The sequence below is a fragment of the Cryphonectria parasitica genome (assembly GCF_011745365.1).
Source record: "Cryphonectria parasitica EP155 unplaced genomic scaffold M406scaffold_2, whole genome shotgun sequence".
NCBI classification, from domain to species: domain Eukaryota; kingdom Fungi; phylum Ascomycota; class Sordariomycetes; order Diaporthales; family Cryphonectriaceae; genus Cryphonectria; species Cryphonectria parasitica.
Window position 1 is genome coordinate 2,368,662 of NW_024468910.1, and position 16,005 is coordinate 2,384,666.

The following is a 16,005-nucleotide window of genomic DNA, read 5'->3' on the forward strand; positions in this document are numbered from 1 at the left end:
GCCCACCGTCACGACAAGGACTTTCCTTGACAGTACAAACAATCCCTAAAATATCGTTCCAGTACCATGGGGCTGATTTACGATCAGCCGCATATGCACCAAGCCTCACAAGGCTGGTGTAACCACACAGGAACAAGTTCGAATCCCTCCGGTATAGATTACCCAGCAGTCATGCTTGCAGCACACGTGGGCGACCTGAAAATGAGGAGGTCAAGAGTGCGAGACTTCTGATCTGTATGTGATTGGGGTCGATATGAGACCATCTATGGCGCCTAGAAAGCCAGTTTTCTCGACCAACATGGACAGACCTAGAGCCAATTATAGGAGACTCTATAGTTGCGGTTGTCCGCAGGAAAGACCTCAGAAACCTTGTCTGGTTGTCTTGCACATTTGTGGGCCAAAATATGAAGGAGATTGTCGACTAGCCCCCAAAGAAAGTCCAGCTGCGAAAGATTCAGCCTCTCAGCTGTCCAAACGATGACCACCAAAATGAGCCCACGTTCGAAGTATCGCCGAATATTGCCACACTCGATTGTGTTTATGGACAGAACGATAGAGAAGAAGAAAAGAAAAAACCACCCGAGAAAAGAAACGCAGTCATCTCGGTCACTACTGGACGCCGGGGACCGAGAAACGTCCACCAGCGAGACACGCACCTAAACGTCCGGGCTCCCGTCAGCCGCATTCTGGGCGATAGCCACGACATTGATAAGATGCACACGAAGGGACAAGAAGCGCTGAGTTTGACAACTTCTCATCCGAGCTTGCTGATCTCTGGGGGCTCAGGGAACGCCGTCATGATGATTCGGAAGCTCTCAACCAAAGGAGATGTTTCTATTTTAAAATCAAATGGAGATGATACAAAGGGAAGATAAAAGAAAGAAGGAAAGAAAGAAGTCTCAGCCCCTCAGCCTCAAAAGTCAGATGGGTGGACCGGGCCTTTTGAGAATTGCTACTTACTATGCCCTCACTTAGGCCGTTGATCGTCTCTGGCGCGCTCTATTGATAGGCGTCAATTGTTTTCAGATGCCCGACGAGGCAACTTTGTTCACCTTCAACAACAATACTTGGAGTTGAAGGCCGAGGGAACATCGCCGTCCTTCGACGACCGTGCCCAAATCAGCGCGGATTCTTGAGCAGTGAGTGGCCTTACTTCTCAAGTTTGAACCGGGAACAGGAAACGGACGAAGGGGGAGTTCCGCCGGGAAGAGAAAAGAAAGTATGCCTGGCAGAGTGTCTCTCCCCCGCCAGACAATTTGCACATGATCTGGTGGAGAGCAGCGCGCACCGATCGTTCATACCCACCACGAAACCACAACCCAAGGCTGAATGACGATGCGGCGTTGCAAGCCCGGACACTACTTTGTACTACTTTGGCAAATATTGGAGCGAGGCCCAAATAAACAAAGACATCTCGTTGATAGATGTTGCGTTTTTTCGTAGATGATCATTGTTGCGCCTCTCTGATATCAAAAACAGGTCCTGATGGCCACACCGGCTTCAACGTCAAATCCAAGACAAAACAATCTATTCACAAAGAAGTATCAGTGTCTCTATCGCTTTCCGCTTTCAGATCTGTAGATGTTGGCCTAAGATGAAGGGCGCGAAAGCGTGACAGCCAGGTCATCACTGCCGTCAGGTCTGAGTGAAAGTGAAAGTGCAAGCCTTGTTCTTGTTTCAAGAGTGTCGAAATTGGCAATACGATAGTGAAAAAGAGATCGATACGCCGACAACAACTGTCTATCAGGTACTCACTTACTGGTTGGGCTGATGGATGACTGACCGGGAGAGGGAGAAAGAGAGAAAGAGAGACAAGCAGAGTCCAGATGAGCTCAGTTCACCCAATAGATCCTGGCGGGGCAGGTGGGCCTAAAACAAGCTTCGCGCCGTAGTGGGTCGCGCCGAGGGGACGGCGCGCTGGTCTGGGCCAAGCGCCGTGCTCTTCCAAGCCTAAACCAGCAGGACAGACCCTTCGTCATTGGCGACGTTTCATTGCGAGCCCTCTCACCCAACGTCATCGTCTTGGCATCCTTGTTTCCCTTTCTCTCCCCCCTTGGCTTAGGCCATTAAAAGCGTGCTAGACGCCAGCTCCCTTGGTGAAAGCAGCTGGAGGGAGACTTTTTTTCTCTTCTTGGGACTTTCTTTTTCGGATCGAGAACGTCATCTATCCAATTGCCATGATCAGAGTGCTCGATCTTGAAATCCTTATTCACTGCTTCAAATAGCAGTCTGCTGCTCCTTGCTCTTTGATCCTGCTTCTACTCCCTTTCCCCCCAAGGCGTCGCGATATCTATTGAGATTCCTGGAACGAGAGTGAATCAAAATCACGGCACACCGAGACTTTGTGACGCCTGTACGCGAGATAAGAGACGACAAACATTCCTCCACGAGACTGTTAAAATCCACGAGACCAAACGAGACGGTACCCTGCCTTGTTCCCTCACAATCACTTCCCACCTGATTCTTGAACGGAATAGGTCTGCCTCAGCTTCGACCTCGGATCGAGACAGGCGCATACAACTATATCTTTCCACACCAAGCAACATACCTACCGAAGGCAGCACACTCCTCTCCCAAACAGCTGTTCAAGATGGGCGTCTTCGGCTTCGCCCTCTCCTACATCGCCTTCTCGGCCCTGCATATCGTCCAGCTCGCCCTCGGCCTGGCGGTATGCGGGCTCTATGGCCAGGACCTGCACCGCGCGCACGACGCGGGCGTATATACGGACTCGAAATGGGTGTACGCGGTGATTGTAGGCGCGCTGAGCGCCTTCACGGCGATTGTGTACCTGATCCCCTTTGTCCTGCGCATCTGGCTCGTCTGGGCCTGGGACCTGGTGCTGTTCGTGCTGTGGATCGCGCTCTTTGGTGTCTTTGGCAAGATGTACATACACGAGAACCCTGAGGGCGACAGCGGCATCCAGCGCATGAAGAACGCCGTCTGGGTTGATCTGGTCTCCGCACTGCTGTGGCTCTTGCTTGCCGTCGCTGCGTTTGGATATTGGTGGGGCCACCGCGAGAGGCATACGCGCTTCACCGGCCGCGCGAGGGTGTAGAGCCCCTTCCCCGAGTCCAAGAACGACGAGAAGCCAGTCATTGCCCGATGCCGTCAGCAGTGGCTTTGATGGGGCTTGAGAAAGGGAATGTGGCTGCAGGTGATTCAGCGGGGTACCGGCGTGAAGGTTACACAGGGATGACCATCGGGTGCGCCTTTTACGTTTCTTGTGGTGATAATGATGATGGGACATGGTGTTGGCAGCGGAGGGCGTGGTCTGGGTAGTTGTTGAGAGAACGGGATGTACGAGCGGGTTTCCGATGTTTGTCTATCTTCATGGTTTGATATCTCACGTTTCCAGTTTGTGGGGTTGAATGTTTTGGTTCCTTCACTTTGCAAAGATTCCCATATACCATTAGAACACAAGACATTAAACTTCACATCTACATAATAATCCTATTGTACACCATTTCTTGGTGGATTCTGCGAATCATCTGTAACGGACGCTCTTCAGATCTTGCCTACCCACAGTACATGGCCCACATGCCTTCTAGGTCGATCAGATCCACAAACATACCTCCAAATGTACCCAACTTAGCTTCTATTGTTGATCATCCAGTCTAGGGTAAAGCTCCGAAAGTGATCTCCTACTTTCTTACTGCTAGAGTTGGTAGCCCAAGTCATTTACATGCTTCGTTGTCCAGACTTTGCCAGAGTCCTTGACCATTGACAAGTAGAGTATCTGGAACAAGTTGTCCCTGAGCTGCATGGGAAGAGAGAAAACGCTGGTAGTACCACGGAAACAGGACAAAAGCAGCACTTCATCACCAGCACAACGCCCCTGTGTGTGGGTGTTGCGGGGGTGTCTGGGTGACGTCAGCAGTGCAGGACCCCACCCACCATTTGCTGTCCTCCGTCCTGTTCCTCCTCCTCCTCCTCCTCTTACAAATCGGTTGCAGCAAAAAAGCAGCCGCACCACAAAAAAGATACCAAATCGAGACATCTCGAGGCAGGCAGAGTAGCCATGTGTGCCATGGTAAGATGGGAATATCCACAGCTTGGCAGGCAGGCAGGGAACATGACAATCCTGGCCCCCTAGATCCTGGCGATTTTCTGTCGGCAATTGGACCTTTCTACAGCTGCTGCAACAACATTGGTCGCACATTTGAGATTGGAAGAGAGCTGCTGGCACACCGTTATTCTTCTCGCTCCTCCCCTGCGGAAATTTTCTCAGAAAACGCGACCAAGCTCAGGATGGAAATGTCGTTGCTGATCATGATACGATTTCGGTAACTGTGCTATGTAGGCGCACTCGGACGGTTGCACAGACCTGTGCTTGAAGCGAATGGAAGAGGCGTTCAAAGGGTTTTCAGAACTGCAACTCAATGACGGCATCATAGAAGGGCTTTCACACATGCGGCACAAAGGACTCTCCCACGAGATGTCACCGCCGGAAAATACCGGTGCCTCTTTGGTATGGCCACGGGTCTGTCCATGCGCAGGCTGACTGGATGGTGACAGAGCCATGTGGGCATCAAGCGCTGGAGGAGCACGATTCGACATCCCGCTGCTGGTGCACAACGCTGGTGTTATCGAAGAACAAAAACACCCACCAGTCGAAACAGAGAGAGATTGAAAAAGGAAGGGTTGCATGGTGCAAACCCCAGGATCAGCATTGCGCTGCGGCCCAAGCGGCAGATCTTTTCCCAGCAAGGCATCTTTCTCACCAAAGTCTCCGTTTGCATCCCTACCCAACGCGTCACGAAAGCCTGGTCACGGTTCTCAAACGTGTGCTGTGTTCGTGGACCCAGGCCCCTTCGCTTCCAAGATGCCGAAGAAGGGGATCGAGAGAACGAGAAGAAACCACCAGACACCCACGAAAGCCAACATGTGCGTTTGCACCCTTGCCTCTGCTCTCCCGACAAGGAGTTTTATCCCTCCAAGGATATCAAATGACAGCTCAGACGGCGTCCTTTAGGGGACCCGCCATTAGCGCAAACTTCAGGCTCCCTGCATGTCTTGGATGATAGCTATGCGATGGCTGCATTGCCTGCCTATCAGCCTGTTGGGATATTGCAGGATTGAAGGGGGGTGGGGGGGGGTGCCAAGAACACGCAGTAGATGATTCTTCTCACTTCTTGCTGTCCTGGCCCGAACTTGTACGACCACAGAGGACAATTAGCTGGCCAGACCACTCGTGCAGAAGAGGTGTATGAAGAGGAGGAGAATGGAGGTTGTTGAGAAATGATGCTGGGATGACGACGAGATCCTGGATCGGACCCCTCATATTACCGACCACTCTGCGGTTTCTTCGGCAGTCACTCTTGGTTCGATAAATTGCTCGACGAATCAGAAAGGAAAAGGAAGAAGAATAAAAGAAAGTCTCCAGTGAACCACCGACGACGTGTCGCCCCGATAAGCATAAGGTCTGAGTGAGGAGGAGTGCTTTTGAAGGAATCAATCTCGGCCACGACTTGGCCACCTCAGCATGCGTTTCACAAACGGATACGTACAGCTGTGGCGTTCTGGGCGTACCCATGCGATATGTTATGGGATCTCAAGATGCTGCAAGGACTGGCCGTGCCACTAACAGGCTATGTACGTCGCCCAGTTTGGCAAGCCGCCGGAGGATTGGGGGGGGGGGGGGGGGGTTTGGATCAGGAGGAGGCGAGGAAGAACTGGAAGATCGGGAGGAGGGCTGGCAGGAAGTGCGACGGTGTCTCTTTCCCCTTCAGCTTTCTCTGCATGGTGCTGTTGATCTTTGTTCAGGGTCTGCTAAAATCCTAGTGAAGCCCAAACAGGGTGTGGAAGTGCTGTGGTGATCACTGCTGTTGTTGTGTCTAGCGCCCTGATATTCATAGACCACCCCGGCATTGACTGACTGGATTGGGCACAGATTCATCCTGACAAGCACAGCACACAGATATGCATGTGGGTTTCCAAGCCAAAGAAGGGGGCTTGGTAATGAGGGTCAACTTTTGCCCCTTGCCTCTGTTCGCTTCTCTGCCTTTGTCTTCTCTTTGTGACCATGACAGCTTCTCAGGCACACATAAACAGCCCTGTTGTTTAAGAATGAGGTCATGGAGTGGTCAGTTGTCTGCTGTGTCTCTCTCGTGATGTCGTTTCGGTTTTGAGAGGTCATTCCGCTTAACCGAATAGCCACTCATGCAACCTTCCAATGTACACAGGGGGGGGGATGGAAGGTCATTTTTTGTGCCCACCTAAGCCTAAAGTCTAAAATTGTAGCCACAGTAGGTGACCAAAAAAATGACAGAAGAGAGCTCCGGGGTAAGGGGAGAAGAGAAACGGGACGTGCCATCAGGGGATACCAGCTGCACTGCAACTGCAGGCCAGCAGGCCAGCAGAACCCATTTCTTGATTTCCCTGTTGGATAAGTAGGTTGATGACTTATTATTCTGTCCTGCTCGATCCTGCAGGCAACTAGTTTGTCAAGCATGTCGCTGTTCTTTCTCATGTATTTGTTGAGCATTTCTTCTAGAAACAACATTATCTTTTTGGATTCTTTTCAAGTTTCTTTTTCACCCCGCTCGCGCCCCCTTCCCATAACCAGCACCAACCTCATCCATCCGCCAAACACTGCAAAGCTCACCACCGTTTTATTCCCGCCAATACATCAGATCTCAACCAGACTATTTGTTCTTGTTCCACCCTTGAAACCAGACACAGGCATCCCCCAGCGGAAGTTGGTTGTGACCTTTAATCGCCTGACATCTTCTCGGTGGGCCTGAACCACATTTCTTGCCTGACCAGTGGGGCCAATTACAGCGCCTGCAGAGAGAAGAAGAGGGAGAACAGAGAGCGAGAAGACTCAGAGCAATTCCGTTTGCTGCAGGGGCTTTTTTGCAGGGCCCAGGTCAGAGCTTGTCTACATACCATCACTTCTGATATCAGCAGTGCAAACGGCGAACGGGCGGCCCAACCGACAATCCTGGGCGACAAGGCAAAACGACCAACAACAAACGACACATCGGTTTCGTTTTTCAGTCAGCAACAAGGAATAAAGAAAGAAAAAAAACTTCGCACACACAATTTGACTTGATCTCACCGTCAGATTGAGGCACTACACGAAGCACCTTGCTCGTGTCGCTTTTTTGGGGATAAGGATTATCCTTACCTCTTTGCTGCGAGAAGCCGCCCGGTCTGTTTGCAAAGAAAGTCACCAAATCCGCTTTTCGATATCGCTTCCATAAAGCCCTTAAAAGTCGTCGGTGAAGGAGGAGGAAGAAGAAGAAGAAGAAGGAGGAGAAAACCATATACCAAGCCTCATTGCCCATCGTCCGTCTTTTATTGAGCACAACACTGCAAAGTCTTCATAACCATCGGCATCTTGGATCTTTTCCTTTGGAGTTCGGTGAGTAAACATACTTCTCCGTTTCTGCCGTGTTTGTCTCTGCAACTTCGCAACCCAAGACTCCTTCATCAGCTTGGACCGGCTCCACGCACACCGAGTTGAGCCATCCTGATTCTCCCTACGCAGCGTGTCTGATGACAATTATGCGGCTCCTAAGGATGATTCTTCTTGCTGGGCAAAGACGAGGCTCTCTTTTGTACTGCCTCCACCAGCGGCTGAACTCTATCTTGGATGCTCCACATGTTTCTCTCGGCACGCTGGCGCCATCTCGGGGGGGGGGGGGGAAGACGGATCTGTTGCCGTGCTAGTGGCATTGCGGAGGGGCGTATCTTGGCCCAAAGGTCCAGTATAAGCCCACAAGGGCAGCTTCTTCGTCTTAAGCAAAGGTTCGCGTGGCCCTCGCAGCGGCCCCCAGACCTCCACCTAGAGCCTATTATTCCTCTCCCACCCTGCCCCCTACCGCCCTCTCTCCCTCTCCCTTGGCCTGCCTCGAGCCTGTTCGATCTAATCACACCACCGCATCGTCACGATCCCCAAAACCCTCCATGGTTGATCTACGTACAGCTCAACACCATGCGGATCCCTCCTGGCTGACTCGAAGAAAAGAAGAGAACAAAATGATAATAATACATGTATAGACATTATTGGACGATCGCTTCCTGCCTCAGCTGGTCACTATGCTGCCCACCACGAACGTGCTCGGTCGCTCGGCGGCCCTGAACCCTTCTATACTGCCAATACATCTAATTGAATCAGCTGCGGAGGATACCGGCACCGGCACCGTCATCAGACCCCGCAGGAGGACCTATTCGAGCTCCTCGGATTCCTCGGTTGCGAGTGTACGCTCTGAGGATCAATTCGTTTTCTCCCCCTACCGCACGCCATCTCACGAACAGGCGTCCTTCTTCCCACCAACAAAAACAGCAGCCATGGCAGCGCAGCGAGGAGAACCAATACTGCTCGATTACGATACAGACGTAGAAGGCGGTAGTGAACGAAAACGAGCTGTTGGTAAGCTTGACCCGAGAATATCCCTTTTCCGTCCTAACATTGCCCAACTTCATTTGTGTGTCACCTGCGGACCCCAAACCCCCGGAGACGTCGGTCGTGTTTGCATGTTACAGCATGGCTGCGGCGCCCGTTAGTGCAGGTGTCAGTCATCAGCGTGTGTCGTGGCATCTCAAGTCGTGTACTACAGGGGGAGTGTCGATCGGATCGTCGTTGTCCAGTGCGACATTGCTTCTGATTCTGCTTCTGCTGGAGGGAGAGTTGGAGTTGGACATGGAGAATTCGTTCCTGTCGTCGTTGTTGGGCTGTGACAGTGTAGCAGGCTCTGTGCGCTGCGACTCAGGGTCCTCCTCCTATGTCTCACGACACGGGTCTGTCGTCCTTGGTCCAACCCCGGCTTTTACCGTCCATCCGCATTCCCGGCTCAAGGTGCCGCCTGTCAAGGGCTAGACAGCTCCTCGCAGCGTCGCATTTCTTTTGCGATTCAGGCAGCTGTCAGGATGGGCCACTAACCGGAATCTGCGCAAGCGCGTCTCCCGCTTAAAATTGTCTCAGGGCCAGGGGAGGCTACCATTACTGGGTATGCAAAGCACGGCAAGGTATCGTGGGGAGGGGCTCCTTAGGGGCCATTAGTGCCGGCTACAACGCCCTTGCCAATGGCGTTTGGGGACGTCATCTGTTGCCCACTGCAGCAGGCAGATCAGATCCTCTTTCTTTTTTCTTTCTCCGCAACGATGGCAACGGTTTCCCTTCATGCATATAGTCCAGAGTGACAACACTACTTTCAGTTTTTGGTTTTGCTCTTTTCTCTTTTCTGTCTTTTGAGAATCGGCTGACTGTTCTCCCTTCCCTTTCTAGCTGCAAGAGATATCACCCAGACCTCTAGCCAATTGGCAGACAGCAAATCAACGATCATATCCTCATCTAGTGAGCCCCCCACGCCGCACTCCAAGCCTATCGCGATTGAACTGCCTCAATCCCTCTCGCGCAAGATTGCGTCCAGTTCTGCCTACACCCCCATTGAGCCTCTATCCGCCCGCGGCGATATCTCAGGGTAAGTCCTTGCTTGTATCGGTTGATCCATCATTCAATTAGGAGGGACGAGGGGGACTGGCTGGCTGACCATGGCTTTGACAACTGTCGTAGTGGTTACTTTCCGTTCCACGAAGACCCTGACGAGCGAATTCATCGTCCACACCCTTTCCACGAGGCTGCAAAGGCGGCCAAACGTGCCTCTGAAGAGTGGCAGCACGAGGATCCTCAGGCCAGCAGTACTCAGGCCAGCAGCGCACAGGCCGGTGGTGAAGCTTTCGCAGCCACCACAGCGAGTGTGAGCCGGTCTTCGGTCCCCAAGCCCACCGTGTCCAAGTCAAACTCAAAGGCCCATCACTCGAAAGTGAGCTCGGTCAAGATGCCTCCATCGCGGGGTACCGGTCACAACACTCCCGTCACATCATACAACCCAGGCGGTTTGGGCGACATCCCCATTCCTTTGGGGAAGTATTACCCAAGTAATTATGAAGCCGCAAGGGCACGGAAGCAGGGCCAATCTTCCTCTCCCTCCCGCACACAAACTTCCCGAAGCAGCCTTCGACCGCCCTTCACCGCCGACACCACGCCTTGCATCAAATCAGACACCGCCGTGCCGCAGGTCAATCGGCCAGATGCACCACGAGAACGATCCGACTCGGAGGCGAAGCGAAGACTGCAGCAGTATCAGCGCGATATGGTTGCGCAGGCTACCCAAGCCGCACGACACCTTGCCAATTCTAATGGTGCATCAGCGACTCTCGCCTCGGTGCATGGTGTGACCTTGCAGAAATTCATCAAGGGACCGCATGGGCCTATCTCCCCGCGCCTGCAGCCCCTCGGTAGTCCTGGACCGGTCACCCCCATGGACCTCGAGAATCAAGGCGGCGACGGTGGATACCTTGCGCGCGGCCGGGCTGTCCCAAGCCCGGATGCTGGTCGCGAGATGGAGGCTATAGCTCGGGCCATGAAGGCCGAGGACGAGCGAAGGCGTCGAGAGGGCAGAAGCTCTCCGGCCGTCGAGGCGGGTGGATTCCTCTTCTGAGGGGCCTCATATATTCCCGAGAACTGCCCCATACTGTCACCATCTCATTTGTATCATCTTCACTATCGTTTCATTTTTTTTGTGGAGTTTTGGTTTAGTTCTTTACGCCGCGATCCTCCTTCTGGTCTTACTTATAAGGCATCTATCGATTCTGGAAATCCGCAACGGGGTATGCAACTATCTCCAGTGGCGCTGGGAACTCACCAGACAACGCAACGACATTCACAGGCGTCAACGGGTCCAGACAAACATGAGGAACTGGACACTAAATTCTTCTTCGGTCAGCACCACGGGGTTCATGGATACAACCCAGCGATTGATCATTTCTTAAGATACCCGAAGCGTGCATTGTACCCAGGATAGACGGCAGCGATATCACTTGAAAAGGCAACAATTACAAAGTGATCGCACGACGACATGACTACATCTGGACAGATGCCTTCGATTCGACACCTCCAGAACGGTGGTTCCAAGCGGCAAACATTGTCTTTCACTACGGCGGAAGAAGAAGAGAAGAGAGAGAGAGAGAAAGGCAGAAACAGATTGGATTAACAAAAGCGAGCCCTTCGCCTTGTTTGGGTCACTGGCGTGCACGGCGCTGCATGTGCATATCGGAGGAATGGCGGGCGTCATTAAAAGTATCCTTCCACCATTGCGGTGACCAGATAGCAAGATCCACTGGGCTGGATTGTGTATTTATTCAACAATCGTTAGGACTGCAAATTTTCATGGAAAGCATGTGTCTGCAGTCAATTAGGAACCCAGCGACTCTCAATACTGTCCGGCACATCTGCCGAACTTTATGTAAAGAGCTGTCACGAATAAGGAAAAGAGGAAAAATATGCCCTTTTTGCTTCAGTTAGAGGGAAATTGAAGCATTCATTGACGGGACTCATGTTGCTTCGTTCTCAAATTGTCGAGAGCAGTGAATCTACTTGTCACTACGTCGAACCAGACGGAATGTAACAATGGAAGTACACCATTCATTTAAGATACTTGGGCAGTTATCCGATAGTGAGCACAACAGCCGCCCGCGTTGCCTGCGCCGTCCACCGGTTCTAAAGGAAGCCGAGCACCTGGGCAGGCCGCAGTGTCTCATCAACAGCCAGGACATCCTCGCCTTTCTTTCGCGGCCCGCCGTTGTTAGTGTCATCAAACTTCTTCTACGGCAAGCTGGGCCGACAGGAGAACGAGCGGAGAGCGAGGATATGCTCGCGTGCAGAGGCGCGACGAGGAGATGGTGTACTAGAATTTGCGAGTGCACAAGTGCGGTGGCGGTGAGAGTGTGCGATGAGAAGAGGGCGTCCTTACCAGGACCACACACGTGCCAGGAGAACATAAAGGCGGAGACGGTTGAGACTTTCTGCATATATTCACAGTATCACTAGGATCGGATCTACGGATGCTGTGCGAGCACGCAGACAGATGATGGGCGCTGGGATGGCACGAGGGACAGGTGGGAGCCGTCTCATGATGGGCATCACCAATCGACCCAAGAATCAGGAAATTTCGTCCAGATATGATCTACGACTTCTTTTATTTCCCTGCATTATCCGTCGTACCTTGTCTTATTTAGATTCTCCAGCACTCGATATCATACCACAACTTCAGCAACTCCTCCAACCCCTTCATTGGACAGCCTGTAACCCCCTGCGGCCCCATGATATTGCATCTTGTTGTCTCAATCCACCTGGGCTCTTAGAGATTGATACATAGTTTCTGCTGCAGCGTTGTACATCTTCCCTCACATTTTGGGTAACCTTCTCTATGAGATTAATATGCACCTAGGCATAATATTAAGGAAGCTACCTAGGTACCTTTTGGAGTAGTTGTGGGTTGTTTCAGTTTAATTGCCTGACCCATCATATTGCAGGAATGGTTCTGATAATTCCTTAGTGTGAGAATCAACAGCAAGTCATGTCTTCTCAAATTAGAAGTTTGAGTAACCTTGACTTGTCGGACCAAAATAGCCCTTTTCCTTTCTGATGTTGCTTCCAAATGCCCAGTATTTATATACTTACTTTTTATTTTAACCCCCCCCCCAAATAATATCCCCCCAAATTGCTTGAGTACATCAATAATATCATTTAGTTAATTACCTTGAGGTTCTCAAAGAAAAGTTGTGTGAGTCCGACCGTTACGCAGCTATATAGGCCATAGTCCCCTTCCAGTCAGCTGGGAGTGGTCACTCCTTTTAGCTGTCGCATCAAAGTACCCTCAGCTTCTAATACTCAAATTCTTTACAAATCTTGCCCGTGTTTGCCGATGGTGTAATTTCGAAAAAGATCTAATGGCAACTTCCGCCATGGCTTCAAGAACGACATGTTCTTAGTCCTTTGAACCGTGACGATGACAATTGCATCGCCCGTTGGGTCCTCGGCAACGGCTGGAAAATTCGCAACCAGAACAGCCCTAAGTGGAAGATCGTCACTCTCTGAGTGAGTCTCATAAGTTCTATGGACAGATTATACGCTGGTTCAGGACGAACTTCCGCAGCAAGTTTTCCGACCTGCGGAAGTGGCACGCCTGGCGACACTTCCCCTGGGGTGTCTATGCCATCTACAGCTCGGCCATGACCAACATCGGCGACTGTCTGGGCCTCCCTCACGGTTTGCACCCTCAGCCGCACCAGCTTCTGCACCGAGTCCGCCCACGGACCTCTGGCCATGGCGCTCGTGACAAGGCCGCACAACGTCGGTGTTCTCCAGCTCATGGTGCACTGAATACTAGATCTGGGGCTTACCAATTCGCTTGAGGTCGCGGCTGTTCCAGCTGTGATCATAGAAAATGACGGCACATTACAGCTTGATGAGGGAATACCGGATCTTGGTAGCGAGGATCCAGATGATCCTCTTCTTCATGACACTAGATTCTTTTTTGTAGTCAACTCAAGTACAACCGCACTGGGTTGAGCTTCTTTCATTGCGCAATGCACCCGCATTTGCACAGGTCCACCGACGACGAGGACTCAAGGGCATCCGAGTGGGTGTTGAGAAGCAAAAGTCGAAATATAGGAGGGAAATTGCCGTATCCTTTGGCAGAAGTGTATTGCACTACATAGCCTGGGATAGAGAGGATCGGATTATTGAATGGCACAGCTTCTCTTAGGCTTCTTTCATGGTCCGGATTAGCACAGAGAGGGGTAGCAAATTCAAATAGTGAGGTTTAATTTTAATATCCGGCAATAACCTTGAAGGGATAACGATAGTGACGGGACCATGTTGTGCCCGAGGTATGTCAAATGAAGAGACAAGCCGAGACCTTTCAAGCCTGGCATATATGTCTTCTGTATGTACACGAAGCGAATATTTGTATGTCACCATCGACATCTTGGCACATTCTCACCCGTGCCTAGAGTTCCATGTCTCTTCAAGCATGAACGATTGCATCGACAATGCCTGCGAGTACCTACGGGCATCTTGCTCCGTTAAAGGTGTTTGTTCAAGGATAGGGCTGACCATCACTTGGTCGGTGAAGCCTTGTGCAAAGCCATCATTGTGATGTGAACTGGACGTCGCCAGAGTCGAATGGCCTTTGCCTTCTCGCTTTGATCTGGAGCCGCTGTGGCCGCCCTTGACTGAAGGGACGCGACTTCGTCTGTGGAGTGTGCCGGAGGTTCGACTGCCGCTGGATGAGGCTTTTGTGGTATGACGGCTTTGGCCTTTTGATGTGGCACGAGAATGTTCGGACTCGGACAGGTTCTCGACAGCGTAGGGACCGTGGTGATCGGGTAGGGCAGCGGCCTGCACAATGACTGGACACACCAACTCGGTAGAGCCAGGCTGTCTTATGTCAACCGGGTTCTTGTACAACGATGATAGTTCATCGACAGAAGAGAAAGAGAGAGTCAGCATACCTCCCCAAGAGGAACGTGCAAGTCCAACTCCATGTTGCACATAAAACACAACGGTCGTGAGGATTGAGACAGGTACCGATGGTCTGTCCGTTGACTACTAGTAGAGTATGACCGTGACGGCCCCAAATTGGCCATTCTTGTTGAAGTTTGCTAGGTGAAAGATTGCCAGAGCCTTTGGGCACCTGCCTGGCTCTTCGTGGAGAGAAGTGATATCCCACTAGAGCAGAGTCATGGAGATATATATCATCACCTGGCTGCCCCAGGTCCGTGGCGATCCAGGCCCGAAAGCGCCACCCAATTTCAGAACGCATTCTCCCGTAATTACGCAAAAGAAGGAAAACCAAAAACCTGTTCATCATTCCACTCAAGCATGTCTTAGTATCGTCAATATAGCTTGCTCTAAAATTAGACCCCCAATGCAGCCTCTTCGTCTGCACGCGTTACACTAGTCTGCATAGGTGCCTGTGGCCAGCTTGCCGATCATTCGAGGCCAGAGGCTGAGCAGGTGTACAGAATTACTGAACCGTAGATGGTTGGTCCGAGTTCTGCCGTGAACATGTGATTGGAACGTGGACGGTGGCTGAGCATGTACAGGTATCCATTACACTGCAGCTTACATGGACTGGTCTCAGTGGTCATACTGCATGAGCCTATTGCTTCTGGTCTTGCTGACTAAATTCAGCCGCTGTGTTGAGAAGGTGATTGACTGACCGCTGCGTCTCAGCTTGACACTTTTGCTTCTACTTTTTCCGTCTCGTCTGTCTTCCTGGCAAGAATTTCAACATGGAAAATTCAATCACATGTCTTAATTCGCTCAACACTTAGCCCCTCTTCTTCTGCTCAGCCGGCCCTGATTCTCTCTTCGTTTTCATGTGTGTGAAGCCAAAGTACTATCAACCGGTGCCCACTCCCCTTCTCCCTCTTTCCCGGGTAGCCCGAGGTGTTGAAATTACTTTCTCACAGTTGGACGGGCCTATGTTGAGGTAAGTCGCACAACGTGCTCGGTCAGCGGCCGAGTTGAGCCGTTGTGCTTCTTTTCCACGCCACCCGCCCCCTCTTCCTTTTCTTTCTTTCTTTCGAGAGGGTAAAAACAATCCTTGGCAGCCACTCAGCCTCTCACTGAGACACAGACGCCCCCCCCCCCTCCTTCGCTTCCTATAGCAAGCGCTTGTTGTGTAATTCGTTAACGGCCGTTATCGGGCTCAACTGTCGCAATTGTGCATTTTCTTTTTCTCAAAAAGCTACGTACAGTTTGATTCTGAACTTTGGTAATTACCAAGCAACATCAGCAGTAATGGCATCTCGAAGCATCTTTACCAATATTCTCAACGTTATGGCCAGAATCATGAGTTGATTACGTACGAATCTCTGATGAGTTGATTCACATGCCACATGCACCACAGCTTCCGGGGTCATCTGCGATATCGCTTTCTCTAAACTACTTCTCGGCGACCATCGTAATCATGTCCTCGATATGGTCAGACCTGGATCTACATTTGCTTTTGAGTCTCACAAGTATCTATGGCAGTATTTGTCGCTGTGTGAACGGCTTGTGGCTTGTTTGAGATCATAGCTTGACCTATGATGACCGAAACAGCACAAGTTCACTCTAACACCACGCCACAAAGACGCAGCGTCTCTTACATCCTATAGCTAGTAAGCTGCGATGTATGAAAATTTTGTCATCACATACTCATTGTT

The 16,005-nt window shown here is 51.4% G+C and overlaps 3 protein-coding genes across 3 annotated transcripts; 2 read left to right on the forward strand and 1 right to left on the reverse strand.

The window, feature by feature from the left end:
* The first annotated feature begins 2,170 nt into the window (after positions 1 to 2,170).
* Positions 2,171 to 3,482, forward strand: M406DRAFT_349783 (uncharacterized protein). The gene has a single exon (XM_040922504.1). The coding sequence runs from the start codon at positions 2,591 to 2,593 to the stop codon at positions 3,053 to 3,055; it is 465 nt and encodes a 154-aa protein (XP_040779548.1). The 5' UTR covers positions 2,171 to 2,590; the 3' UTR covers positions 3,056 to 3,482.
* A 5,009-nt stretch (positions 3,483 to 8,491) lies between these two features.
* Positions 8,492 to 10,883, forward strand: M406DRAFT_107484 (uncharacterized protein; the record flags this gene model as incomplete). Its single annotated transcript, XM_040915246.1, has 3 exons — positions 8,492 to 8,531; positions 9,233 to 9,428; positions 9,521 to 10,883. 3 exons carry the CDS (start codon positions 8,492 to 8,494, stop codon positions 10,446 to 10,448), a joined length of 1,164 nt encoding a protein of 387 aa, XP_040779549.1. The 3' UTR covers positions 10,449 to 10,883.
* Positions 10,884 to 13,757: 2,874 nt separating this feature from the next.
* M406DRAFT_320911 (uncharacterized protein) lies at positions 13,758 to 14,482 on the reverse strand. Its single transcript, XM_040919453.1, has 2 exons — positions 14,305 to 14,482; positions 13,758 to 14,230 (listed from the first exon to the last, which is right to left on the reverse strand). Exons 1-2 carry the CDS (start codon positions 14,335 to 14,337, stop codon positions 13,790 to 13,792), a joined length of 474 nt encoding a protein of 157 aa, XP_040779550.1. The 5' UTR covers positions 14,338 to 14,482; the 3' UTR covers positions 13,758 to 13,789.
* Positions 14,483 to 16,005: the final 1,523 nt, after the last annotated feature.